Source organism: Dipteris shenzhenensis, chromosome 32 (genome assembly GCF_047967505.1).
Source record: "Dipteris shenzhenensis isolate YYH24624 ecotype China chromosome 32, Dip_SZ_1.0, whole genome shotgun sequence".
Taxonomy (NCBI): domain Eukaryota; kingdom Viridiplantae; phylum Streptophyta; class Polypodiopsida; order Gleicheniales; family Dipteridaceae; genus Dipteris; species Dipteris shenzhenensis.
In genome coordinates, this window is record NC_141627.1 from 19,870,123 (window position 1) to 19,896,543 (window position 26,421).

At 45.1% G+C, this 26,421-nt stretch overlaps 1 protein-coding gene across 1 annotated transcript in view; it reads right to left on the reverse strand.

The window, feature by feature from the left end:
• Nucleotides 1–25,159, reverse strand: part of LOC147880430 (uncharacterized) — a 64,734-nt gene extending 39,575 nt beyond the window's left edge. Inside the window, exons 1-4 of the mRNA XM_087370613.1 lie at nt 24,946–25,159; nt 2,045–2,093; nt 1,600–1,670; nt 1,362–1,456 (exon numbers count right to left, since the gene is read on the reverse strand). Coding sequence (XP_087226739.1) covers nt 1,362–1,456; nt 1,600–1,670; nt 2,045–2,093; nt 24,946–25,159 — 429 coding nt within the window. The remainder of the gene's footprint in view (nt 1–1,361; nt 1,457–1,599; nt 1,671–2,044; nt 2,094–24,945) is intronic.
• Between the last annotated feature and the right edge of the window lie 1,262 nt (nt 25,160–26,421).

The following is a 26,421-nucleotide window of genomic DNA, read 5'->3' on the forward strand; positions in this document are numbered from 1 at the left end:
AAGTATAGGGTTCATTCCCCACCTCTAGGCCCCTAGATGAGGACATGGCAGCAAGATGGCTGCGACATGGGCAGTAGAGGGAGATCCTTCTTATTGTTAGTTTAGGGCAGCCCATTGGGCCACCCTGGTCAGCACACATGGCTGATGCAGCAGCAGCAATACGGGCTGCTGGAAAGGCCTGGTTAGGTTTTGGGAAAGGGCAGCTGAACTGGCAGACAGCCAGCATAAGGCACCTGCATAAGACCTTATATAGGCGAGCAGAAGAAGACAGCAGCATATCAGCAGACCTGCCTGGGTCGACGGATCCATAGACCAAGTCGGCTGGTCTGTGGTAGGTAGAGTTAACTGGAAGACCAGGCCAGTCTAGGGGCTTAAGTAGCCCTATAAAAGGCCCCCCTTGGAGGGAAGCACTTAGTTCAGTCATTGGGCATTCCAGCCCACTCAGTCTGCAGATCAGCAAATTGTTGGAGAGCCAAGGAAGGTTCTCATAGTTCATGCAAAAGCAGACCTCAGCCTGTATTGGGGCAGATTTTGTTCCATACCTTGAGCTACAAGAAGAGCACAAGACTGTCAGGAGGGAGCAGCAAGCAGAGCTCAGGAGGGAGCAGCAAGCAGAGCTCAAGCAGAAGCAGCTACTGAAGCCTGTTGAAGAGGCATGCGGAAGTTTGGAGGATGTCTGCAGCAGAGAGTGCAGCATACAAAGCCTTAGATGGTATCTTACCTCAGCAGAATTGCTGCAGGTGTAGGGAACATTTTTGGAGCTTGTTGTGTATGGATCTTTACATCTCACCTGTCACCCCTGTTCAACAAGGGACCTGGAGATGATCTTGCACTGCCTGTGGAGCGAAGGGGTTTGTCCATGCTCTCTAAAGATTGTTGCGCTCATGCAACAGATTTGACTGGTTTTCATGTGGGGTACATGGCTGCATGTTGATGGAAAGGAAGCAGGCCTTTTCCATCGACGTGATCTCCCTAGCTTACTTAGTCGACAACGAGCGAGTCACGGGCTAGGACATCCAAGATTTCATGCCAAAGTTCTCACCCGAGCATAGTGTCTGGGAGACAATGGCAGCATCACCACCTAAAATATCTGGGTGGCGCAATGCAAGTTAGTGATGGGGGGGCAGCAGGTTCATCCTGCAGCTGCCCCGGTCAACATTTAGCTTGATATCATTCATAACGAAGATTGCCGAGAGGCAGAAGTGTTTCTATGATGCTCAGCCTGCAAGCATTTTCTACATCTTCTAATATAACAATGAGATGGAAGACTATCACACTGCTAATAGATTTGATCTCATCTTTCCTTAATTGCAAGCACCCATCACTACAATGTTTCCAGCTACAAAAAGTCCAAAGCTCACCGCTCGAATGTCGGAGCGAAGGGATGAAGCAGGACCTGACCGTAAGTACGATCTACTCTCACCATACTCTGGCTTGTCTGACAGCAGCTTCAATTCTGTGAAAAAATGTCAAAGCTGCTGATATGAAAGAAAAGTATTACGAGCCAAATTTAAAGTGTGAATTCAAATTAAGAAAGGACAGAGAAAATTTCAGTTCCAATTTCCCCATAAAAAGAGAATTGAACTAAATGTACCAAACCTAGGTCTTGGAATTGTGATTGACTAAGAAGGACAGCAGGAACATAAGTATCAAGTGGATCAAGCTTCTTCCTGTAAGTGCCATAAAAACAAAAAACTCCATGAACATTTAGTAACAAGGTAAAATTCAACAATTTTAGAAACTTGCATATGCTATGTACCAACCCTCCAAAGAGTTTCTCTGTTCTTAAAACACAATTTAGAAAAACAAATATCCAGGTCAGACTTTATGAAAGCAACCTTACCAAAAAAAATCATACAACACAGATGGTGAAAACTTGTATTATGCTGAATACTTGTTGCGGATTAAACTAAATTCAGGTCAAGATCAGAACCAAAGAAAAGAAAGTAGAAGGCAAGTACATCAACATATGAAATAATAAATGAGGAAGTGCCATACGTGGCAAAAAGGAAAAAGCATTGTTTCAAAAATGCAATGGGCAAACCTTTTTATATACTTGCTAAATGCACCAGGAGCTCCAGCAGCCTCTGCATCTGCTTGCAGCCAAAACAAGTAAAATACCAGGTTTGCAGCAAGCATTGGCAACAAGCCAACATTTATAGCTAGGTTGAACATGTACATCCTTGTTAGAAGTATAGCTAGGTATCAAACTTACGAAATTGCGCTCATTTTTTTATGACCCAAACGACGAAAAGCTAAACGCATTTAAGAAATCCTCTAAGAAGAAGTGAAAGAAAACTACAAATTCAGAAACAAGGAGGACATGAACATAAAAAGAGGATAGATACACGATTTTGAAATGAAGCAAGGCTTATATTCTTACAGCCTAGAAGCCCATCAAAACCACAAAATTTATTCTGTCTAGCTAGGAACACGCTGACTCACTTCTTTACTTCCTTTTTCTTTAAGGTGCCCCCCCGACCTCCTCTCAGATACCAAAACCTTGGGGATCTCTGCAATGCAGATTCAAATAGACTACACCCCATACTAGCTATCAAGCAAAGCCACGTTGAGGCCATGGCCAGTCCAGGTTTTTGATTGTGTTGTGTCTCTTCTAGGACCTTCCATACATAAAGTCAACTCTGTGGCTTGCTGACTGGCCAAGCAGTCCGACTCTTTGACGGCCTCAGTGAAGAGGACTCAAGGGCTCTATACTTCCATTGTTGAGACTTTGTTCTCAGCAGCATTCTCCTCTTATTGTGTGAATGTTATGATGCTGGGGGCTCCTTGCAATCGTCTATCTTAAGCTTTCATTATTGTTAAGTATTCAAAGAAAAGGCAACTCAGACTACTTTAGTAGCTGCTCATGGCCCTTCAAAAGTAGCTGCTTTAACTTTAGTGGCGAAGGCTTGCTTTTGAAATGGTAGTGTTATGTTGAATTCTAACTAAAGGTGTTTTAATGTGTAAAGATATAACCCAACTTCCCTATAAACTCCAGCAGAAGATGGGGGATTCCTTAAGCTTCCGGATGCGATATGAATTATGAAAATCAGAGAACAGGAAGATACAGAAATTCTTGTTTGTGGTGGGAGGTGTCCCATGGGGGTGTAAACAAGGGTTGATGTGTAAGGGAAATACAAGGCTTGAAGGAATTGCTCTCTTTCCCCTTCACCCTTGCTTGCACCCGCAAATGAAATATGAAGCACAATAGATAATTTTAGAATTCGTTGTCATTTGTGATGGGGATGCCGGGCACAAGCTTTGGTCATAGAGGGAGCACATGGTTGGCCGATTAGAGAAAGAAAGAAAGAAAGAAATGTGTATTATTGTGTCAGGAGGCCTCACGGGCTGCCTATGAGACAAAGTACAATAACCATACAAGCCACTGTGGGCTGAAGCAGAGGGCTCGCTAAGGCCCTTTGCTGAGTACTATGCTACACTAAACTCAAAACTCAAGAGACAAAACTAGTACTCAATCTCAAAATAAAATACATAAGCAGGTGCCATGGTGGCTCTCTTGTGAGCTGCGAAAATGTCTCGTATTTGTGTCTACTGGGTCGTCTCTCTCTGTGGCGGGGGGCATGGTCACCATGATCTCTATATCCAATGGGGCCATGTCGAGAGTGACGCCTCTGGTCTGGCGATCTTCTCCGAATAGAGCTGTGATGGGCTGAAACTCCATCGTGCGTGCCCTGGTCCATCTCCGCATCATGTGTGGCCCTGTATCTCTCGTTGCATCTCTCCTTGTTGTAGTCTCATCCCACTAACCCACACAACCCTCATATCATCTATCTCCTTCTCCTCTACTCAACCATGTCCAAGGCCAGACTCAAATGTGTAAAAATATGTGACATGTCCCTGAGCTCGATCTATCTCAGTCTCATGTGTCACTATCTCCTCCTGCTCTATGATCCGGGTGCAACAAGGTCTCTCTATGTCATCGCATCTCCATCAAATAGAGACCAACGCAAACTAGTTCTGGAAGTGAATCAACCTCCAGGAGAGAGGTCCAAGACCATGCCCCTCTAATATAGGAATTGGTATCGTCCTCGGATCTCATAGTAAATGGGGCAAGTACACAGAAAGTACTCCTCTATCTCCACCTCCTCTAGCATGCATAGAGTCTACAGATCCGCTGCTCTCTGGGCATACTAGTGGCTCTCCCTACCTCCATTCTCAGCTGATGGGAGAAGACCCACATTTGCCCGATGGCAATCCTCCAGGCATGTGAGACTCCTCTGTCCTCCACATACTAGGTTCTGATAATCACTTTGCCCTCTGATACTCAGGATGTAATATGATAGAATCGGATTGTAATGGAAACTCATGATCCCCCTTCCCTAGTCCGTGAAGTATAGAACTGGAGTAGGTCCAATTGTATAATACAATTGATCTCATGCCCGTGGGAGCAAAGAACCTGGGGCATCTAAGCTATATTGAAAGGGGAGAGACGGTCCATATGAATGCCTTGACTACAAAAGCCTTTGGGCATGTGTGCATACCAAGCCATGCTAACCCCACTCTCAATTAGTCGTATAGATGACTCTAGTGCTGATCTCGGTAATCTCCCTCTAGGTAAGGTCCAGACCCTCTGAAGACAAGTAACCGTCTGGAAGCATCGACCTAGAGCGGTGTCATGCCGAACTCTGCCTGTATGATCTGGTGGGGGATTGAGGACTTGCTCCGAATCATCCTGGATCCCTTAGTCACTACAGCCTCTCGAAGCGCCACCACTCAGTCGCTAATAGATCACCTCCCCAGAAGGTTGCTGCATACATGGCTGTCAGTCTCACGAATGAGTCAAATAGCCATCCCTTCGTCGGGGGTCCTGGAAATGTGCCTGAAAGCATAACCTCTCTAGTTGAGCCAAAGCTCCCTGCCCTCATGTAAGTCGTGCCCTAGTTGCATGGGTCATCATGAAAACTAGACCTGTAAAGATTGCCCCTAGGTAATTGCACAACTATACAGTCTCCACTGGCTCCCCTCAGTAAGTAAAGCTGTGTCAGCTGAGTACTGCCCGTGAGGTGTTGAAGATCATAACCTTGGTCTTGCTAAGGTTGACTGTCAAGTCTCTCTCTCTGCAAAACACCTCTAGGTGTCTCTATAGGCCTGTTGTTGAGGAAGATAGGACTATGTCAACTGCATACAGTAGTATCTGTATCATCAAATCAGGCAACAATGATCCCTCATCTCCTAGATGGTCAATGAAAGTCGTGATCTCATCAATGTATAGCCTAAATAGTGTCAGTGAAAGAGGGCATCCATGCATCACCTATCGTGTTCTCGATTCAGTCTGACAGACCTCTAGGGACACGTACTCTCCCTTTGACTGAGTCATATAAGCTCATCATCCCCCAAATCATGACTCTTGGGATCTGCATCTCCTAAAGTCACCTAATCATGCATGACCATGGGACTGTGTCGAAGGCCTTCCAAAAGTCTACAAAACAAGCATAGACTTTCTAGGATCTCGATCTCGCCTCCTCAATGACTGCCCACAAGGTGAAGATGTGATTAAGCATGGAATGTTGTCTCCAAAACCCAGTCTCCATAGCCCATGTATGAGCTGATCTCTCTCTCTCTAATATGACCACAAATCTTGGCCAGTGTATGACCAGTCATGAGAGTGCAGTGGCTCCCAATATCCATGAGATCTCTTGCTTCGTGTATCAACACAATGGTGGTGATACTCCAAGCAGGGGGAGCGTAATTGAACATATGTGCTAGGATCGGGGCCAGGACCTCCTCTCCATGTGCAAAGTGCTCAATTCGTAGCCCCTTATTGGAGCCAACGTAATACAGCTCGCACATTTTGTGCTGTGAACAATCTCCATGTAGTGGGTATGGGGAGGGTAGACATTTTAGGTGGTGTCTGAAACTCGAAAAGATCGACTCACCTAATCCATCCCATGGGAGGGGAAAGGCCGCCTCCTACATCGTGTCTAACACGAGTAGATCCGTTGTGGCTCTAGTCTCGTAAGGTGTTCCAAAGTCTACTCTCATATGAAGTGAGATCTCATCTCTCGGCACTCGTCATCAAACCGGGCATCTTCCCAGTTTGGGATTGGCCTGTAGAGTGAGTCGTGAGAAAAGACTTGGTGGTGGCATCCTAGACCACCAGACCAAAATATTTGAGGCATGTGCAAAGTCTACATCATCTCCCAGGTGGGTCAGTAGCTCACGTAACAAGTGGCTCATATACACTGCATCCAAGGCATGGTGGGAGCCGCCAAGTACCGTCCTGCTACTACTGGCGTGGGATTGATATGCTAAATGCCAAATAGGAATGGTCCACGACAAGAGGGGGCGCGAGGTCACATACATGTGTCACAAAGGTAGGGAAGCCCATTAGGTGATCCATGTGCTAGTCCCCCCTCCATGTGCAAAGCAAGTGAGCCCTCCAGATGACGGCCATCTGAGAAGGCCGTTATATATGATCAGGTCATGCACTACCCCCATCTCTAGTAGGTGACGGTCATATCTTGTGACCTGTGCATCTTCTGAGTGTTTCACTATCCCAAGCTCTGCTGGATCAGTCTCCAATACTCTAAGAGGGTCAGCTCCGAAGTCAAGCAGGTTAACTTGTCTGCTCCCCGTCCGTGCATTGAAGTCACCCAATATGACTCACCCTACCTAGAGACCTCCATGATGTCATCATCTAAATGGGTTGTGCCCCTCTGTGGTGACCACATGGGCATATGATGATGTAGCTAGGGGAAAGTAGCACACCGCAATGAAAATTGCCCGTGCAACTTGCAGTTGGATCCAAATCCACGTGTCATGCATGTTCCTCTCTACACATCACGGATATGAGCAGCCTCAAATGTGATTTGAAGAGGACTACCACCTCGAAGTGTCACCATTTAACCATGCCATTAGTTGTTTCAAGAAGCATGTTAATATTTAAAATAGAATTACAAGTACTAGAAATTCTTAAACGCTCATAGGCCTCTAACAAGGATATTCAATTATATATGGTGTCTTCTTTTCTCCTCCTCTAATGCATCAGCGATAAATTCATTTTTTGGGGCTGATGTGCCCTTCTTGACCACTTCAGTCCACTCTTGCAGTTCTGCTTTTCCCTCACGTACTTGCTGAGAAATTTCTTCATGTTTCCCTTGACTGCTTTGCATGCATTTGTCCCCTTCCCCTCTAGTGCTTGTAAACTTTTCACTTATTCCTTGAGCATACGCAATTCCTCATTCAAAAGTGGATGGATTGTTGGGGTAAAGGCACTGGCCACCCTTGTAACAGTATTAATCTAGTACTACTAAGTACACTAAGTACACATTGTACTTAGGTACTTAGTGGCCCTAGTCTTATCCATATATATACTAGTGTGTGTACTTGGGGAGGTACCACTCATTCCTTTATCCCCACCCACTGGTGTGTGACTACTGTGAGTGTGTCTCTCTACTCCCTACTCTATCTCTCCCTCACACTCTCCATCAACTAGTATCAGAGCCAACGGGCTCTCTCCCTCCGCTTCCACCCCCTCTCTCCCTAGCCTACCCCTACCGTACGGACAAGTCCGTACGGCCGTACATCGTCCGTACAGCCGTACGGACGGATTGCGACAGCCAGGCTGCAAGGCGGGAGCGCGGGCGGCGTAGCCAGGGAGCGGCTGCACGTCGCAGCCAAGGGCTGCTGCAAGGCGGGAGCGCGGGCGGTGTAGCTGGAGCGGCTGCAAGGCGATGGCGCGGGCGGTATAGCTGGAGCTGCTAAAAGGCGGGAGCGCGGGCGGCTCAGCCAACGCGTGGCTGCACGACGCAGCCAAAGGCTGCAAGCAAGCGCAAAGGCGCTGCTACAAGCTCGCAGGGCGCGGCTGCGAGCCAAAGGCTGCAGGTCGTAGGGCGTGGCTGCACGTCGCAGCCAAGGGCTGCATCTGCGCAGGCCTGGACTTCAAGGCGTGGCTGCATCGGCGTCGACAAGGTCTCCGGGCAGCGTGCACGCCCGTACCAGCCCCCCCCCTTTTTCTTCCGGCTCCTTTTGTTACAGATGAACAGCAGCAACGGCCAAAAGTACAGCCAAAAGGCGGGGTACCGCAGCAAAGGTGTTGGTATCTACTGTGGCAGGGCATCACTCAACTCTGAGGCTTAGCTTATGCCGCAAACAGAGTTGAGACAGGTTATTCACTTGGCCAGTGAGGGTTGACACAGTGTATGCATTATCAGATTTGCAGTGTGTATGCTTGACACTTGGGCAGAGGTTTATGCTTTTGTCAGTGTGTACCCGCACATGCCTTGTGAGCAGTAGCAGTTGATGCCATTTACTGTGTTAATGCACGGAATGTGCAGTCAATTCAAGGGGCTTTTGATGCTATTATGCTTGGGACAAATGCTTTAGTTTGTTGCTGCAAGTACATCCACATTTGGTACAGATTTGGTCGATTTTGACCAAGTTTGACTTTAGTCAAATTTGGGGCTTTTGTAGCCTGACCGGAAATCTGTCAAGTGGGAGCACTCTACATGCATCAGGCTATCTCGTAAAGCACTACTATGCTTTGAAAGTGCAAATTTGACTTACAGTTTTTTTTTTTGGTCAAAGGTCAATCTTTTTAATTGGAGGTCAAATCTCTGATTTTCTTCATGCATTCAAAGGGCTTTTGAGCAATCTCACTTCCAAACTGTGAATTCAGTTGGGGGGGAAGTTTCTGGAGCATATGGAGGTCTAAAATCAGAGATCTTCATCCACAATCAGAGATTCACTTTTTTTTGACAGTCCGGGACTGTCAACCAGCAAGTTTGACCAGATTTCACTGTCAAAAAGCTCAAAAAGTACTGCTACTTTTTCAGAAAACAGTTCTGGGATTTTTCTGGAGCACTTTGAAGGAGCTGTACCGCACTTTCGCCAGCAAAAAAGACAGGAACAGATTGCTGTACTGTTTCTGCAGCAAGTGGGAGAAAGACTTTCAGTTGGTTTTATGCCACTGAAACAGTACCAAGTTCATTTTCTGATCGTACTTCCGCTGCGGGGGAATTTTCTTGGAGTAACTAGTGCTTAATCGCACGACTACAGGGAGTCAAACTCTATTTTCTTTACCATGAGTTCCGGCAGCGATGTGTCGTCCTTGTTTCAGATAAAGAAGCTCGAAGGAGCTAAAAATTATGACATATGGAGGACACAATGCTACAATGTGTTGATGCAGAAGGACCAGTACAAACCTATAAAGGAGAAGGGTGTTAAGCCCTCCAACATTACTGATGAGCAGTGGGAGAAGATGGACGGCTTGGCCAGGTCGACCATTATGCTTACAGTTGTTGATTCACTGGTTGTAGGCATCAGGGATGAACCTACTGCGTGGGAGATGTGGCAACGTCTTGAGGATACTTATGCCAAGAAAAGTGCCACGGGAAAAGCTTACTGGCTAAAAAAGCTTGTTGGTCTTCAAATGAAGGAGGGGACAGCTATGTCCACTCATATTATTGAGTTTAACAGCATATTCAGCCAGGTGATCAACCAGGGGTTGAAGCTCGATGATGAGCTGAAAGCTACACTCATCCTATGTTCTCTACCTGAGTCATGGGACACATTCAGGACTTCTACCAGCAACTCAAAAACCATTCTGGTATTTGCAGATGTGGAGAGTGCTCTTCTACAGGAAGAGATGAACAGAAAGAACAATGCTATTGGGAAGTCAAATGCTTTGAATGCACGCAGCAGGTCCAAAACACGTGGTAAAGACAAAGAAAGAGAGAGGAGCAAGTCCCGCTCTAAGAGTGATCTTGTATGCAACTATTGTGGCAAGAAGGGACATATTGAGAAAAAGTGTTTTCAAAAGAAGAATGACCAGAGAGCCAAAGAAGGCAAGGCTCAAGGCAAGTCTAAGGGCAAAGAAAAAGAAGAGCTGAATGTTACTTATGTTAGTGACAGTGACAGTGGACATGAGATATGTTTCACCTCTTCACTGGAGGCTCATACACTTCATGCTGGTGATGGATCAGATATGTTTTCCTGGATTATAGATTCAGGTGCTTCCTTTCATGTGACATCCTACAGAGATCTGTTTGTCAGATATGCAGGAGGGCAGAAGGGAGTTGTCTTTCTTGGTGATAACCATGCATGTTCTATCATTGGTATAAGTGATGTAAGGCTTGTTCTTGAAAATGGCCAGCAGTTAATGCTTAAAGGGGTCAGGCATGTTCCTGAGGTGAAGAAGAACTTGATTTCCACAGGGTTGTTGGATGATGATGGTTATCTTACCACCTTTGGTAATCAGAAATGGAAAATCAGCAAAGGGGCAATGGCTATTGCCAGGGGTCCTAAGGTTGATACTTTGTACTCACTTCATGCTGGACATTGTCCGCATTCTGATGTAAATGCCACCGAGCTGCCAAAGATTTCATTGTGGCATAGCCGGCTTGGCCATATGAGTATTAAGGGAATGGAGCAATTGGCTCATTTTGGTTACTTGCCGAGTCTAAAATATTCAGATTTGCAGAAATGTGAATTTTGTCTCTACGGTCGTCAAGTACAAATACCTCATAAGAGAAGGTCAAATCAGAAATTACAGCTCTTGGAGCTAGTACATACAGATGTGTGTGAGATGCCTACACTCTCTTTAGGAGGTTCAAAGTACATACTGTCATTCATAGATGACGCCACCCGCAAAGTGTGGGTTTACACTCTCAGAAAGAAGAGTGATACGTTCAAGGCTTTCACTAAGTTTGTTGCACTAGTTGAAAATGAGACAGGCAAAAAACTGAAAGCCTTACGATCTGACAATGGTGGAGAGTACTTGTCCAAAGAATTTCAAGAATTCTGTGAGGCAAAGGGTATCCAAAGGGTTTTGTCTGCACCATATGATCCTCCACAGAATGGTACAGCTGAAAAAATGTTCAGGACCATTCAAGAGAAAGTCAGATCCATGTTGTCACATGCTGCATTGCCCCACACATTTTGGGCTGAAGCTGTAAAGACAGCTGTGCACCTTATTAACAGGTCACCAAACAAGAGACTATGTGGTGGTGTGCCTGAACAAGCATGGACGGGCAAGCCTCCGTCTTACAAACACCTACGGGTCTTTGGTTGTGTCGCGTATGTGCATGTACGTAGGGAGGACAGAACTAAACTGGATCCAAAGTCTCTTAAATGCATATTCCTAGGTTACGGTGACAAAGGTGAGATGGGCTACAGGATTTGGGATCCCAAGAACAGAAAACTTATACGCAGCAATGATGTCGTGTTTGATGAAACCATCATGTTCAAGGAACCTGTTGTACAGCAGGAACCTTTAAAAGTAACTATTGATGATGACAGGCATCATGGGCAACACAGGCAGGCTGTAAATCAGCCACAACAGCAGCATAATCAGCCATTAAATGATGCTGCAGCAGATCCTAATGGACAGCCACTTATGGCAGAAAACATCCCAATGGATGAGGCACAGTTAGGTGATCTTCCTGACATGCAAATGCAGCCAGGAATCATGGAACAGCCACCTTATCTGGGTGATGAACAGGCTGGACAGCCAGCTCAAGATGATGGTCTTTGGGTTAGAAGGTCAACCAGACAGACGCGGCAGCCAGAAAGATTTGTTCCAGGCATTGATTATTTAATGCTCACTGATTGTGGAGAGCCTTCATGCTACAAAGAGGCTAGGCAGAGGGCAGACAAGGTTCAATGGGATCTTGCTATGAAGTCTGAAATGGACAGTCTTCACAAGAATGGCACTTGGGAATTGGTACCCTTGCCTACTGGTAAAAAGGTACTGCCATGCAAATGGGTTTATAGACTTAAAGTCACACCTGGTGAAAAGCCAAGGCATAAAGCCAGACTGGTTGCCAAAGGGTTCAAGCAGGAATATGGTGTTGACTTTGAGGAGATATTCTCTCCCGTTGTCAAGATGACAACACTCAGAACTGTATTAGCATTGGTTGCACATGCAGATATGGATTTGGTCCAAATGGATGTCAAAACAGCATTTCTTCATGGTGATTTACATGAGGAAATTTTTATGCAGCAATCAGAGGGTTTTACAGTGAAGGGCAAAGAGAAGCTTGTATGCAGACTGAAGAAAAGTCTTTATGGTCTAAAGCAGGCACCCAGGGAATGGTATCATAAGTTTGATACATTCATGCGAACCCAGGGTTACAGGAGAAGTGACATTGATCACTGCTTATATACCAAGAAAGCTTCAGATGGCAGTTTACTTATCCTCATTTTGTATGTGGATGACATGTTAATTGCTGGAAAATCTCATAAGGAAATGAATGCCTTGAAAAAGAGATTGCACCAGACCTTTGATATGAAGGATCTTGGTGATGCCAACCACATATTGGGTATGCGCATACTTCGGGATAGGGAAAAGCGGTTGCTATACTTGTCTCAGAAGGAATACATTGGCAAGGTCTTGCAGAGATTTCACATGGAAGGGGGGAAGAGTATTGGTACTCCATTACCTCCTTATGTGAAAATCAGCGCTTTGGACAGCCCTCAGACAGATGCTGAGAGAGCTGAGATGTCAAAGATTCCGTATGCATCAGCTTGTGGCAGTCTCATGTATGCTATGGTTGCAACCAGGCCCGATATTGCGTTTGCACTGGGAGTGGTTAGCAGATACATGGCTAAACCTGGCAAGAAGCATTGGAATGCAGTGAAAGGTGTCATGAGATACCTAAAGGGTACACAGGACTTGTGTATATGTTTCGGCAGTCAAGATGCAAAAGTGCAGGGTTATACAGACTCTGATTATGCCGGTCACCCTGATACCCGGAAGTCTACTACCGGCTATGTTTTCACTTTCACTGGAGGTGCAGTGTCGTGGGTATCTAGAATGCAGCAATGCGTTGCTTTGTCTACTACAGAAGCTGAATATATTGCAGCCACTGAGGCGTGCAAGGAAGCTATATGGCTATCTCGGCTAGTGGCAGATTTGGGCTACTCTAGTGATACTCCATTGTTGCATTGTGACAGTCAGAGTGCCATACAGTTGGCACGAAATCCTGTTTTTCATGCAAAGACGAAGCACATCGACGTGAAGTATCATTTTATCAGGGAGGTGCTTGAGAACAAGCAACTTCAGCTTGTGAAAGTTCACACTGATGACAATCCAGCAGATCTGTTGACAAAAGGATTGGCTGCTGAGCGGTTTGCACACTGCAAACGGCTTATGGGTATTGGATAAGCAGACCAACTGGTCCTGTACATGATGATGTATATTGCTGTTTTTTCTTTTACTCTCTCTTATGGGCACACTGCCTTTAAGTGGGAGGTTGTTGGGGTAAAGGCACTGGCCACCCTTGTAACAGTATTAATCTAGTACTACTAAGTACACTAAGTACACATTGTACTTAGGTACTTAGTGGCCCTAGTCTTATCCATATATATACTAGTGTGTGTACTTGGGGAGGTACCACTCATTCCTTTATCCCCACCCACTGGTGTGTGACTACTGTGAGTGTGTCTCTCTACTCCCTACTCTATCTCTCCCTCACACTCTCCATCATGGATTTCATCTTCTTCATTGGGTGCATGCCTTTAAGACCTCATTTTTTGCTTGTAGGCTGATCACTTTAGCTTCCAATCCCTTTATCATTAAGGTATGTTGGCTGGTTTGTCATGGGGACGTGATTTTTGCTGTGCAAATAAACCTGTGGACACTGAAAACCCACAAGGTGCACCCACTAGGCCCAAATGCTAGGGGCAAGGCAAGGTTTAGAGGGGTCATAAAGTTGGGCGCAAGGAAACCCAAAGTTGTCATTGGTAGGAGGGTTAGGGGCTTTAATGAGCCACGTGGCAGTCCAAAAGTGCATGCGATGGCAAGTGTGACCTTTCTCTCTCTACCTGGTTTCTCTCTCTCTCTCTCTACCCTTGGCACCTAGGAGATTTACGTGAAGGAAGAAACCTGTACGGATTTATACGTCACTCATTCCGAGGTGGCTGGCTCGCAAAGTACGATTGCACGCATTTTCTTGGCTGTTTTCCATACGGATTGTACAACCTTCCGTACCAGCTGTACGAAACTCTTTGCACGCTTTTTGAAGCATTGTTGCTGTTGTGCGGCTGTTGGCACAAGTCCCAACGCGCATTAATTAACTATTCTGATTGTGCGGATGAATTGCACGTCACCCAAGGTGACTTCATCGCTCATGTGCAGACCTTTTCCTGGCTGTATGGACAGATTTTCCAAACTGCCCGGATTGTGATACGACTGATCTTACAATCCCCTTGCTCACACCTCGAGGCAGGTTGCCAACTGTTCTATCTCTTTCTCCTCCCCATGATCCTCCTGCTCTCTCTCTCTCTCATTCTAGCAAGTTCTTTCTCTCCCTCCTAGCCGCTTGTTTCTCCTGCAAGCCTTTGCTTGGTGGATTTGCTGCCCTTGGGAGGTGAATCCTTCTTCATTTGCTACTCTAATTTGTGGGGCTGAGGGTCACTGTGCACTGCTGGGAGCCTGGCCAAGGGATAGGTGCAAGGGTAGAGCTCACCCCTCTTCCAAGGACAGCGGGTACGGTCGTTCTGACCCTCCTTTTGGTTCCCATTTGATATTTTTGAAGCTTGTTGTTGCTCCTTTTGTTGTTGGAAGCTCCCTCTTGGTCAGTCAGGCTGTAAATAGACACTCAGTTACAGAGGGTGTGCCTGGATTTGTGCCAGAGAGGTAGTGTGTGGATTTTCTTCCTGTTTTGAGGTCACATGTGCAGTTTGACATCTGTGTTGATGCAATGACGCCTTGAGAGGCTGGACATTGACTTATGGGACTGCCAAACCTTGTGTAGCAAGCTGAATTCCTTGTGGAATGCCTGGACAGCTTTGCAGTGGACACAAACAGTGGAAAATGCCTTCGCCTTGCCCTGGCAGTTGGGAACTAGTGTGTGCACTTGGGAATTGGATGCAGTTTGAGGTCAAGTATTGGCTCAGACAGTGGAATTGCAAGAAGCACAGTACAAGGGTGAGCAAAGCAGAATTCCATTTTTGAAGAATTAAATAAATACCGAAAAGGGCGCCAAAGCATTTGCGGCCAATGGGTGTCTTGTGTCTGATTACTGAGCAGGGGCACTCTAGCCTCCCTTTAAGTGTTTTCAAGATTGTTTATCAATGGCATTTAACAAATGGAAGTGACTGGAAATGATGCAACGTGGGTGTAAATGGTGTGAATGCAAAGCTAGTTACAGTTGACTGCCCTTTAGTTAACTGAAGGCCGGTTTCAGGTCTTAGCATCCAGCATCCAGGTCATTTCTTCTTGCATTTTGCCTATTTGAATCCCCAACTGTACTTTTCCACTTGCTCATCTCCTCTTCCATCTTCAGTGTTTTCTCCTATCTTTTCTACTAGTTCTGAATATCTGCATCCTGCATTTTCTAGACTTCTTTATTGTGGCAAGGCATGCTTTGGTGTGCTGATCACTAATCTTCTGAGTGCTCATCCATATGGAGCTGTACTTTCTTTCCTTCTCCCCTCTTGTCTTTTTTTCAGGTGAGCTGTCCATTTCACCACCTGTAGCAAACGAAATTTTCCCCTCCAAAAGAGCTTCTAGACTATTGTGCACAACATTAACGATTATCCACTTACACAGTCTTAAAATTCCTAATCTCTGCAGGCCTGGTTGAGTTCGCAGCAAGGACTGAGGTTGTTTCCTGACTATTTTCTTGTTGCATGCTTGTGCTCAGGCATGTCAAGACACAATGTGAAGGGCTAGGGCAGCCCGGAGCTAATTTGGAACTCCCACACAGTCTCTGGGGCAGCATTGGCAGTGTGGGGGGCTGCAACAGCCTCTAGGTCACCTCCCGGGCATGGTATAAGGAATGCAACAGCCGTGGGGGTGCAGGGAGGTCCCACGACCCCTATGTGTCCTTTAGGGAGTGCCGCAGCACCTAGAACAGCCCATGGAGCCTGGCGCATGCAGCACGCAGCTGCCACCAATTGCACGATGCTGCCATTGGTCACGCAAGCTACAAAGCAGGCTTTGGGGGGGGGGGACGGGCTGAGGGGCTGATGGGTAAGTACATTGGGCGCGGGGGGGGGAGAGAGAGAGAGAGAGTCATATTGACATCCGCAGGAGGCCTCACGGGCCTATGGGACAAAATGCAAAATGTCAAAATGACTTACAGCATCTAGATAAACCAGAGAGTTGAGGAGTGCACATGGCATCTCAGCTCAAGGTTATTATAGCATATATCTAAATTATAGTCCTATCATAAAATGGCCTTTATTACATCAGTTAAGACTGAGGGTCTTCAGGTTTAGATTTGAAATCTCTAATTAATGCCAATCCATCTCTGTAGACTGCCCATTTTCCAGCTTCACATGCATCCTTCACTTTAGTAAATTCGATATTCCTTTGTTTGAGCTGAGTTGGAGTGAGTTCCTCAGATATCCATACCCGTGTAGCCTTCAGCTTGTTTCTCTAGCTAGGAATCCTTACTCTTCCTGCCCTCTCACTGAAATCAACTTATAGCTGTTTTCCCTTTCTAGTGATACAATACCTAGATGAGTCCAAGAACATGCCCAAACTCATCCTCTTAAAACTCAATATAGTGCAGTTTCAATCTCATGATAGTCACTCATAAGGTTAAAAACCATAAACTTCATCACGCATAGCAGGGACTAGCTACTTTGACATCCCCACTGACGTCATCAGCGCCCGGCAGTGGGTGTAGACCATAGTATAAACATATGCTCTCACACATACAAATCCACACACCCACACATACTTGAGCATCCATTTATACAAAGTCTTTGTACTGGGTTTCTGTCGGCACTCCGGAGGTGAAGGGCAGACTCAGCCATGACGAAGGCTAGCACTAAAGGAGAAGGCTAATCAAAAGGTAGTCCAAAATCTCTTCATTCAAGCTACAACCGCTCGTAAAGACTAAATGATTTCATTGTAGTCTCTCCCAGACGAGTATCTAAATCTAGCTGATAGGGCAACGCACCACTTAAGATAGAAAGAATTATCGCAAAACCAGCAGACCGCAACATGGACGAAAACTTCACAAGGTGAAGTTTGCATGTCCGCTAATGCGGCAGAAGCATCCCATTCAACTTGTACTACCTCCTTCTTCAATAATGTGATTCTCTCCTCTTCATTGTATCCTTCATCATCATCAAAGCAGCCAAGGCAACCTTCTGACAGCCCCCCAATGCGCAAAATTTTCTTATTATGCACTCTGGCTTTGTGCTCTTTTACTTCTACATAAAGACTCTCTTTGTCGATTTTGTTGTTGCATCCCATTCAATTTGTACTACCTCCTTCTTTAGGCATGTGATTCTCTCATCTTCATTGTATCCTTCATCATCATCAAAGCAGCCAAGGCAATCTTCTAACAACCCCCCAATGCATAATATTTTCTTATTATGCACTCTGGCTTCTTGCTCTTTTACTTCTACATAAAGATCTTCTTTGTCGATTTTGTTGTTGGCCACAGTGGCCATCTCTTGTTTAGCTGAACTAACTTGAGCGGTGATCATCTCTTTGATCGTGGAGACAAGTGTTGGTGCCTGGTCCAGAGGTGTTGCAATTTTGTATGACCTCCGCAATGATTTCTTACTTACCATTTTCTACCATCTCCTTCACTTTTCTATCAAGAGCTGCAACTCTAAGTTTGATCTCTCTCGCTTCTTGTTAGAAGGTATATTTGCTCCTGTGGATCAAATCCAATCCTCTGCTTGTGATGCAATGCATAAGCACTGGGTGTTGATGTCGAGGCTGCAACATCAAAGTAAGAGGGCTTTCTAATCGATGTAGTGGCAAAAATCTTCATCTTTGGGAATTCCATGGAGGCCTATGCAAATTTTGATAAACCCTTTTGTTGAAGAGACCCCCCCAAGCTGAGCCAAGGGCTCAGCTCAGCCTGGGGTGACCTCGAACCCTACTCTGCTGGTCTTGTGTCAAGCCTCGTCCAGGAGACCGAGACGTATAGCACCCCTTGACGGGCACCAGCGTCCATCACCGGCTATACACCAGCTAGGGCGACATGACATATGGAGGATTCCGCTCCGCTCCAGTCCTTTTCTTTTCATTGTTACATCCAAATATATTTGATTTGATTATGTATGATCAGACTTAGGATTCAGCATGGGTGATGATGCTCGTTTCCGTAGCTCCACCCTTACTGTGATTTGTATCAGGTTTTCTTTCAGTCTCATAGACCCATCGGTCTTCCGAAGACTCTAATAAAATTTCTTTCTTTCTTTCTTTCTTTCTGCTGCTGCTGCTACTGCTCTGCTATATTGTACTACGGACAGGACAAGTACAGGGAGGGAGAGAGAGAGAGAGAGAGAGAGAGAAAGCTGCACATTGGGAAAGCGACAAACGTAGCAGCCTGGGTGTTTGTAGGTTCATGTGCTCCCAAAGGGAAAGCAAAAGACTTTAAGGAAGGTGGGGCAGCAGTGAAGTTTGAGACCCTCGGGCTGAAAGCTTTAGCTTTCGTTCAGCAGTTTGATGCAGCCTTTTCAGGAGGAAACTTCACTGAATCTTCAAAGATGCGTACGGCAGCCACCTTTCTCAAAGGGAATGCCTTACAATGGTGGACAAATTTTCTGCTTCAAAATAGAGCACCAACTAGCTGGGCTCAGTTTAAATAGTTATTCTCAGCTACTTGGCTAACCACCACATTTGAGATTGATGTTATGACAGCAAGGCATAAGTTGGATGCAGCCAACTGCCATAACTTGGAGAAGTACAATAAAAAGTTTTGGGAAGCTTTATTACCAATTAGCTCTTATCAGCATGTGCCTTTTTCAGAGTAGATTGAAAAACGTTTTTGTGGGCTGCCTAAAGAGATCAGAGATTATTGCATGAAGACAAGGATCAATATGTCCCAATTGATTGAAAATGCAACTAATGATGATGCGCTGTTGCTTGGGAAAACAAGTGGTTACAACAGCAGAAAATTTGACAGCTTCAAGAGAGCAGGAAAGTGAGAGAGTGTTTCAAAGGCTCCATTTGATAAGGGGGGAAAGCGTGATAAGAAAAATTCTAATGGGCTGTCACGTGAGAAGAGGAAAGCTTTAATGGATGCCAATAAGTGCTTTCATTACAAGGAAGAGGGGCACATGGCACGGTAATGTCCAAAATGAAAACTGAAAAGGAAGGCCAATGATAGGGAAGAACAGAAAGGAAAGAAGCCTAAGCCCACTGCAGGGTGAATGCCTAATGTGATTGGTGAGCCGCCAAATGGGGATGCTTCAGAGTTATGCAGGGAATGGGGTAAAGTGAGAGATCAAATGGCATTGATCTTCTTTGATCCAAGGGCTTGTGCAAAATTTATTTCCCATGAGTTGGCAGGCAAACTTGGAATTTGTGTAGAAGAGATGGGCTCCATTTGCACATACAAAGCTTTGTGGACAGCGAGGAATTTTATATTATGCCATCAGAGTGCTGTGATGTTTTGCTAGGGATGCCATGATGTCATAGGGTGCATGCTATGCTGGATACTTTCAATTGGAAAATCACTCTAATGCATAGAGGGAAGACCCATAAATTGGATGTCAAACTTAAGGGAGAGTCAACCCCTATTGTATCTGCCTCTGCAATTTGCTCAGTAATAAGAAATCATATTTATGCGTACTTAGTTTTTGCAAAGGATAGTAAGTTTGATGATCCACAAATTTTTTTCTTCAAAGCTGGATAAAGAGCGGACAGATTTTCTTAATCAATTTGGGGATTGTTTTTCTGACTCTTTACCAATGGAACTTCCACCCGAAAGGCCCAAGGATCATGGCATAGGTGTAGCGCCAAGTAGCATCCCACCAAACAAGCCACCATACAGGGTTAGTGCAGCTCAGCAAGAAGAGATCATGAGCCCAGTGAAGGATTTATTAGAAAAGGGGCTAATTCAGCCTAGCTCATCTCCTTACTACTCACCGGTTCTATTAGTCTAGAAGGACGGTTCATGGTGTACGTGCATAGATTATCGCGCCTTAAACAAGATTACAATTAAGAATCGATTCCGCATTCCAAGAATTGATGATATCTTGGATTGGTTGGAGGGATCAACTGTTTTCAGCTGCATAGATTTGAACGTATCACTAGATACGCATTCGATCGGAGGACATGTAGAAGACAGCTTTCGGAACCTCCTTTGGGTTATATGAGTTCTTAGTGATGCCATTTGGGCTTACAAATGTTCCCGCCACCTTTAACCGAATGATGGACAGGATCTTTCGTGAGCTCAGATCCTTTGTGGGTACCTTCTTTGATGATATGATAGTATACTCACAGAATGAGGTGGAGCATAAGAAGCATTTGGCCATAGTGTCCACAGAACTCAGAATCCATAGGCTGGTTATTAATGCAAAGAAAAGTGAAATAATATTCATTTTTGGGACACATTCTCTCCAAGGATGGAATGCGTATGGATCCTGCTAAGACAGAAGCAATCCGCACTTGGCCGCAGCTCAGGAATTTGCATGACGTGCGGAGCTTTTTGAGTTTATGCTCCTACTACAAATGCTTTATACGTCATTTTAATAAGATTGCTTCACCCCTTTATGTAATACAGAAGAAGGGAGTGTCTTTTACGTGCGCTGAAACAAAAATTGCAGCATTCGAAATGCTGAAAAAAAAACTTACTTTGGATCAAGTGTTGATCTTGCCAGATCTCTGAAAAGCTTTTCATCTCCAATGTGATGCATGTGAGAAGAAGAACGGCCTTGGAGTAGTTCTAATGCAAAATGGACGAGTTGTTGCTTGTGAGAGTAGAATCTTGCAAGATGCTGAGAGAGTTGCTAGCTGTAATTCATGCTCTTTCTATTTGGAAATACTATCTGCTCGGGCTGATTTCATAGTGCAGGCAGATCACCAATCCCTCGGATATTTCCTTACTCTATCCAAGTTGTCTGAGAAGCATATGCATTGGGCCAACTTTGTATCCATCTTTCACTTTCGGATTGTGCATGTTGAGGGTAAAAAGAACGTTGTGGCCGATGCATTTTCAAGGAAACACATTTTAGCAGTGTCCATTGCATACCACCATGAGTTGGATGCAATGTAGGAATGGTATGCTCAGAATGAGGATTTCGCAAGAATCTATGACCAACTGTCTAATGGTCGGCATTGAGCATTATACTCTCAGAAATGGCTTTCTTATGATGCACGGTCGCCTTTGCGTCACAAAGCAATTGAGGCCTAAGGTTTTGATAGAGAGTCATGCTCCACCGTATGCAAGGCATAGAGGCACATTGATGCCATGGTGAAGGTAGTGGTATTGGCCAGCTTTGAGACAAGATGTGGATGCCTTTGTTAGAACATGCATCATCTGTCATAAGGTCAAGTTTGACCGACGAAAGATACTTGGATTGTTGCATCCATTGCCCGTTTCAGATAAACCGTGAGAGAGCATTGCCATGGATTTTATTTTTTATCTTCCTAAAACACCTACGGGGAATGATGGTCAATGGACTATTATATGGCGGTTCAGCAAGTAGGCACCTGTCATTCTGGTGAGGAAGAAAATAATAGCGGATCACATGGCAAGATTGTTCATGCATAACATCTATAAATATTATGGAATGTCTTAGTGTATCATTAGTGATAGAGATCCGCGCATGACAAGTCTATTTTGGAGAGGGATTTTTTAGAATATGGGCACTACTTTGAAGTTCTCATCTTCTTTTCATCCTCAAACAGATGGGTAGTCCGAAGAGGCTAATTCAACTATACTTGATTTGCTGAAATGTCGGGTGTTCGATCATAAGACACAATGGGAGCAGTATTTGTCATTAGTGGAGTTTGCTTATAACAATATTGTGCATACTTCCACTGGTAAGGCTCCATTTGAGATAGTGGAAGGAGGGAAGAAAGCCCCACCTATCTTGCATACTAAGGATAAGATTTTTGAGGCTGATAAGTATGTTGAGACCATGGACGTCACATATCAGAAAGTGAAGCAAGCTCTCCAGAAGACTCAGGCAAAGCAAAAGAAAGTAGCTGATCGCCATCGCCGTGCACTAGAGTTTACTGAGGTCTTTTGTGGTTGAAAAGGCAAGGCTGAAAAATAGGAGGGGCAAAGACCGGTTGTTCCCCAAGTTAAGCATGAGTTATTATTGTCCTTTTCAAGTTTCAGAAAAGATTAATGATGTAGCTTACAAGTTGAAGCTACCAAATCATTTGGAGGATTCACAATGCTTTCCATGTAAGTCTTCTTAAGCCTTTCCAGGGGGATGTGCTAGAGGTTGAGGAGCTGGATGAGATCCTAGTTCCAGAGCAGGTTTTGGCACTTAAGGAAAGTCAGAATTATTCACCATTGCATGCAAAGTGGCTGGAAGAGGGTGATCTGGCAGATACACCTCAGTTGTGCAACTTTACCTAGAAGCTTTTTCAGCTTGAGCCAACTTTGGTTGTGGCTCCTTTAGGCTCAGCAGAGCATAGGTCTGGAGCATTGCCTGATGCTCAAGAGGGGGGGGCAGTACTTCAGTTACTTACATACAAACAGGCTCAAATATCTAGAGGTCGCTTGGTGACATTGTATGTTCAGCTGAGGCACTACTTGCTGCTGAAAGTATATATGCTTTGGGACTTCTATGTTCAGTGTACTTGTCACTATGAAATAGTTTGTTGCAGTATATATGGTTTGCTATCTTAGGGTCTAAGAATCATAGATGTAGCATTGGTTTGGCAATCATGTTTGGGATATGCTTATGATGGCACCCTTGCATGTACTTGACTTTATGGATGACTTTGTCACACTCAGATGCAATCGAGGTCGCTTGCCATTTTCAAGAGAGGGTATGTCACGAGGGCGTGAGTTTTCGGTCTTGCATGTGGGCAGGATTCTGGGAAATTAGGTGGACCATGGGTTGTAGGTGTGCAAGGGCCCCCTAGGAATTAATGCCTTGGGGGTGAATTTATTGTTTGGTCCAAAAAGGGGGGCAAAGGGCCCTTAGGATTTAATGTTGGGCCATTGCTATGGTCCCAAGAGAGCCCCATAGGGGCAAAATGAAACGTAGGAGCCACGTGGCACCTTCTAAATCCAAAAGGCTACGTGCATGCAATTGGGACCGTTGGAAGCACCTGGAAGAAATTAGGTGGGTGCACCTTACATATGACGAATTGGCGACGGGGTGGAAAAAGGTGGACAAATTCACGTACGGGATCTTGGCCAAGGGCGGTACGCTGCATTTTGGGCTGTGTTGGTCAGGTTAAGATCCGTACGGGTGGCCATTAGATAGCTTGCTGGACCACGAGCTGTCCGTACGGTGATTAGGATGTCTAACTCCATCCATGGAGAGCTTGGCTGGTCAAAGGCCATAGCGTGGCCATAGCCTTAAGGTGCACGTTGATTGTAGGGTACGGGATCTCTACCTGTACATCATCATCTAGAGGAGCGTAAGCATGGGTGCTAGCTTGACATCGCTAGGGGCTGACCAGACATCGGGTATTGGCATAGAGAGCTTGGCTGCCCAAAACATCGCAATTGTGGTTTGGGAGAACCTAGCTGGACATAGTCATCACAAATTGGGCATTCAGAGCTTGGCTGGCCTCAAGTTGACAAAAATTGACTTCAGGAGCTTGGCTGGACATAGAGGGGTATCCCATGGGCAACTAGTTGTCCTGTTCAAAGCTTCCTTTGATGCTGGCCGTGTATATATGCCTTATTTCTCTGCTCTGAGCACATAAGCGGCCTTGTGGGCACTAGGAGCTGCTGTGGAGGACTATGTGGCCAGGTGTGGCTGCTGGTAACAGTTACGGGACTGTGTGCCTACTATTTAGATGGAAATAAATGCCTTTTACCAAGGACTGGTCAAAGTAGAGTTTAGCATAGGATATGCTTGGTGTGAGCAGTGAACAACAGAGACTATGCTTGGGGCATTGATGTATAACGGGTTGTGGAATGCATTGAATTCAAGAGAGATTGTATCCATTGTGCAACCCATTTGCAGGGTCTTCCAAACAATAAAGAAATACCGAAAGGGGGCCAAGGTTTGGGGCCAATCTATGTCTTTCTGTTTTAGCAGAACATTTTAGCTCCCATTCCACTGGTTGATTACTTGCTGAATTGTCTATGTGAGAGCATTGGCTGGTTAATTGCCTTTTGCCGCCCTTGTGTTGGTCTTAAGGCCAGTTTCATCTACATATTTGTGTTTCTCGTCCTCTGTTTGCTAGCTCTTTACGTTTTGTAGAAAACTATATCTTACTACACAAAGGTACTTCATGATTTCCGTATGCAGGTGAGATCCTGCCTGGTATGTAGTTATATTTCAAATCACATTCAAGTGGAGATCGCAAAAGATATGTCAGCTGGACAATGCATGCCATTCAAAATGAGAGTATTGTATACATGCAACTCAGGTAGCCAACATGAGGAGGATTCTGAATGCAAAATGTAGTTGCACTTTATTAAGCTATATGATTACAGAGCCAGTCCCCAGGTTGATAAGGCCGAACATTGTTATATGATTACATTGGATTGTTACAGAGCAAGTCGCAGGTTGATAAGGCCGAACATGATCAACAACAACTCAAACAATCTAGATTGTGGCGGGACAGAAATCTGTTTTTTTGTCCCTGGGACATTTGGAAGCCTTAGGTTAGATGCTGAAAGGCACTGAAAGCCATTGGTGGTAATTTGGTGCATTTCAATCATTAAAGCTCGAGATGAGGATCGAGTCGTCTCTGCTTTAGCTCTTTTGGGCTAGCTAGAGGACACTCAAGTAACGAGAAAGCAGCTGGGGATGTGAACTCATCAGCATAGTGCTAACCTATCACCCAACGATTATGCAATGGTCCGCTTATGCTGAGTCGCAATTTGTTCTCAATGAGAGCGATCTTGCGGAAGTGGGGGCACCTTTGACGCTTATCCTCCTAAATGTGGGTTTCTAGAAGCAAAATGTTGCACTATATATCAACAAAGAAGGGTGAGAGCTTTGCTGCGAGCCCCCATGTCAAGGCCGCAGCGTAAAGCTTCGGTCAAGATTTATCTGTATCTCAATAAAGCAAGCCAGCACATGAAAATTAGACTTACAAGGAAAAATGCAAGGAAGGTAATGTAAAGTACTACGGACCTGCGAAGGGAAGGGAAACAGTAAAGGAAAGCAGGCCAAATCCAAGAATTGCAAACTCCCTGCGTCCAAAAGAGGTCTGTGAAATGTGATGAGGATGAGGCTGAGCTGCAGAAGCCCTTATATTTGCACGACTGCGCAGCTGCCATGGATGGGCAAAGCCATTGCATTTGCTCCATAGCAAGGGAGAAGCTGGGAAGAGGACCAAAGCAGCCATTGCTTTCAACTTCCCACCTTCTTGATATCCGTTGTTTATATACTTCATGACACGTGGATAGATCAGTCCACGTGTCCCCACCTATCATGCCAATTGGCATACATTCTTACTGTGCCACTTGGCTGTACAATTCCTCATGATGCCACATGGCTATAAAATATGACCACTGCCACCACAGTTACAGGGATTTGCTAGCATCATGATCCAAGCATCGTCCTCGCAGCAAGCACTTTGTGCCCTTGTAGTGAGACGGGGTGGTCAACAACGAAAAATGTCATCGTCCTTGACTTCCTCCCAAAGTTAGCAATGTTCTTCTTTATATGCATCATGACACTTGGATAGATTAGTCAACGTGAGTTCCTCTATCGTGCCAAGTGGCATAGGTTCTTACTATGCCATGTGGTATAAATTCTTACAATGCGAAGTGGCTACACAATATCTAAGGCCCTAGTTAGAGGGATTTTGCTAGCATAATGATCCAAGCATCATCCTTGCCAGTAAGCACTTTCCCATCCTTGAAAAATGTTATCATCCTCAACCTTGCTCCCCCCATCTTAAGTTCCTTCCATAAGGTAATGCCCCATAGCTGCTTGCGTCATGGGCACAATGTCATGGGCACAATACAGTCACCCTCCTCCAACCCAAGTAGAGCACATCCATGAGAATTGGTTAAAACCTAATAGGTGAAGCTCGCACTACCATAATACAAAGTCACCCTACCATTGTGCTTATGGGCGTGTGCACTTCGTAGGTTGACATGTACACACACGGATGAAGTGTGCAACTAGGATGGGTGGTCGTCCTCAATACAACACCTTCTCCTAAACTCAAGCTTATAGAGAGGCTTAGATTTGCATGGTTTAGCATACACATGACTTGGAGATGGGGGATTACAGACGGCTCTCCTATGATCTGACTTCTAAGAGGGGAATCATTGAAACTAGGTGGGTAGGTAGCCTTTAATCATTGTTTATAGACAACTAGACACCAAGAACCATTGTATATTTCATAGTCCTTGGTATTCATCCATTCATTCATGCATTCATTGATTGCTCCCTATATAGCAGAGTCCCATTTTTGAAGAGTCTATTAGAGTCTTGAAGAAGTCGAGTGGAAAATTGTGGATAGAAAAGAAATTGACATATTACCTGAATTTCAATAGGCAACCGTTCTTGTCTTGCAATTCAAGAAATGAATATCTGCACACACCAAATGCATAGATTTCTTTCACAAAAGACATTCATTATTTTTGAACAATGGTA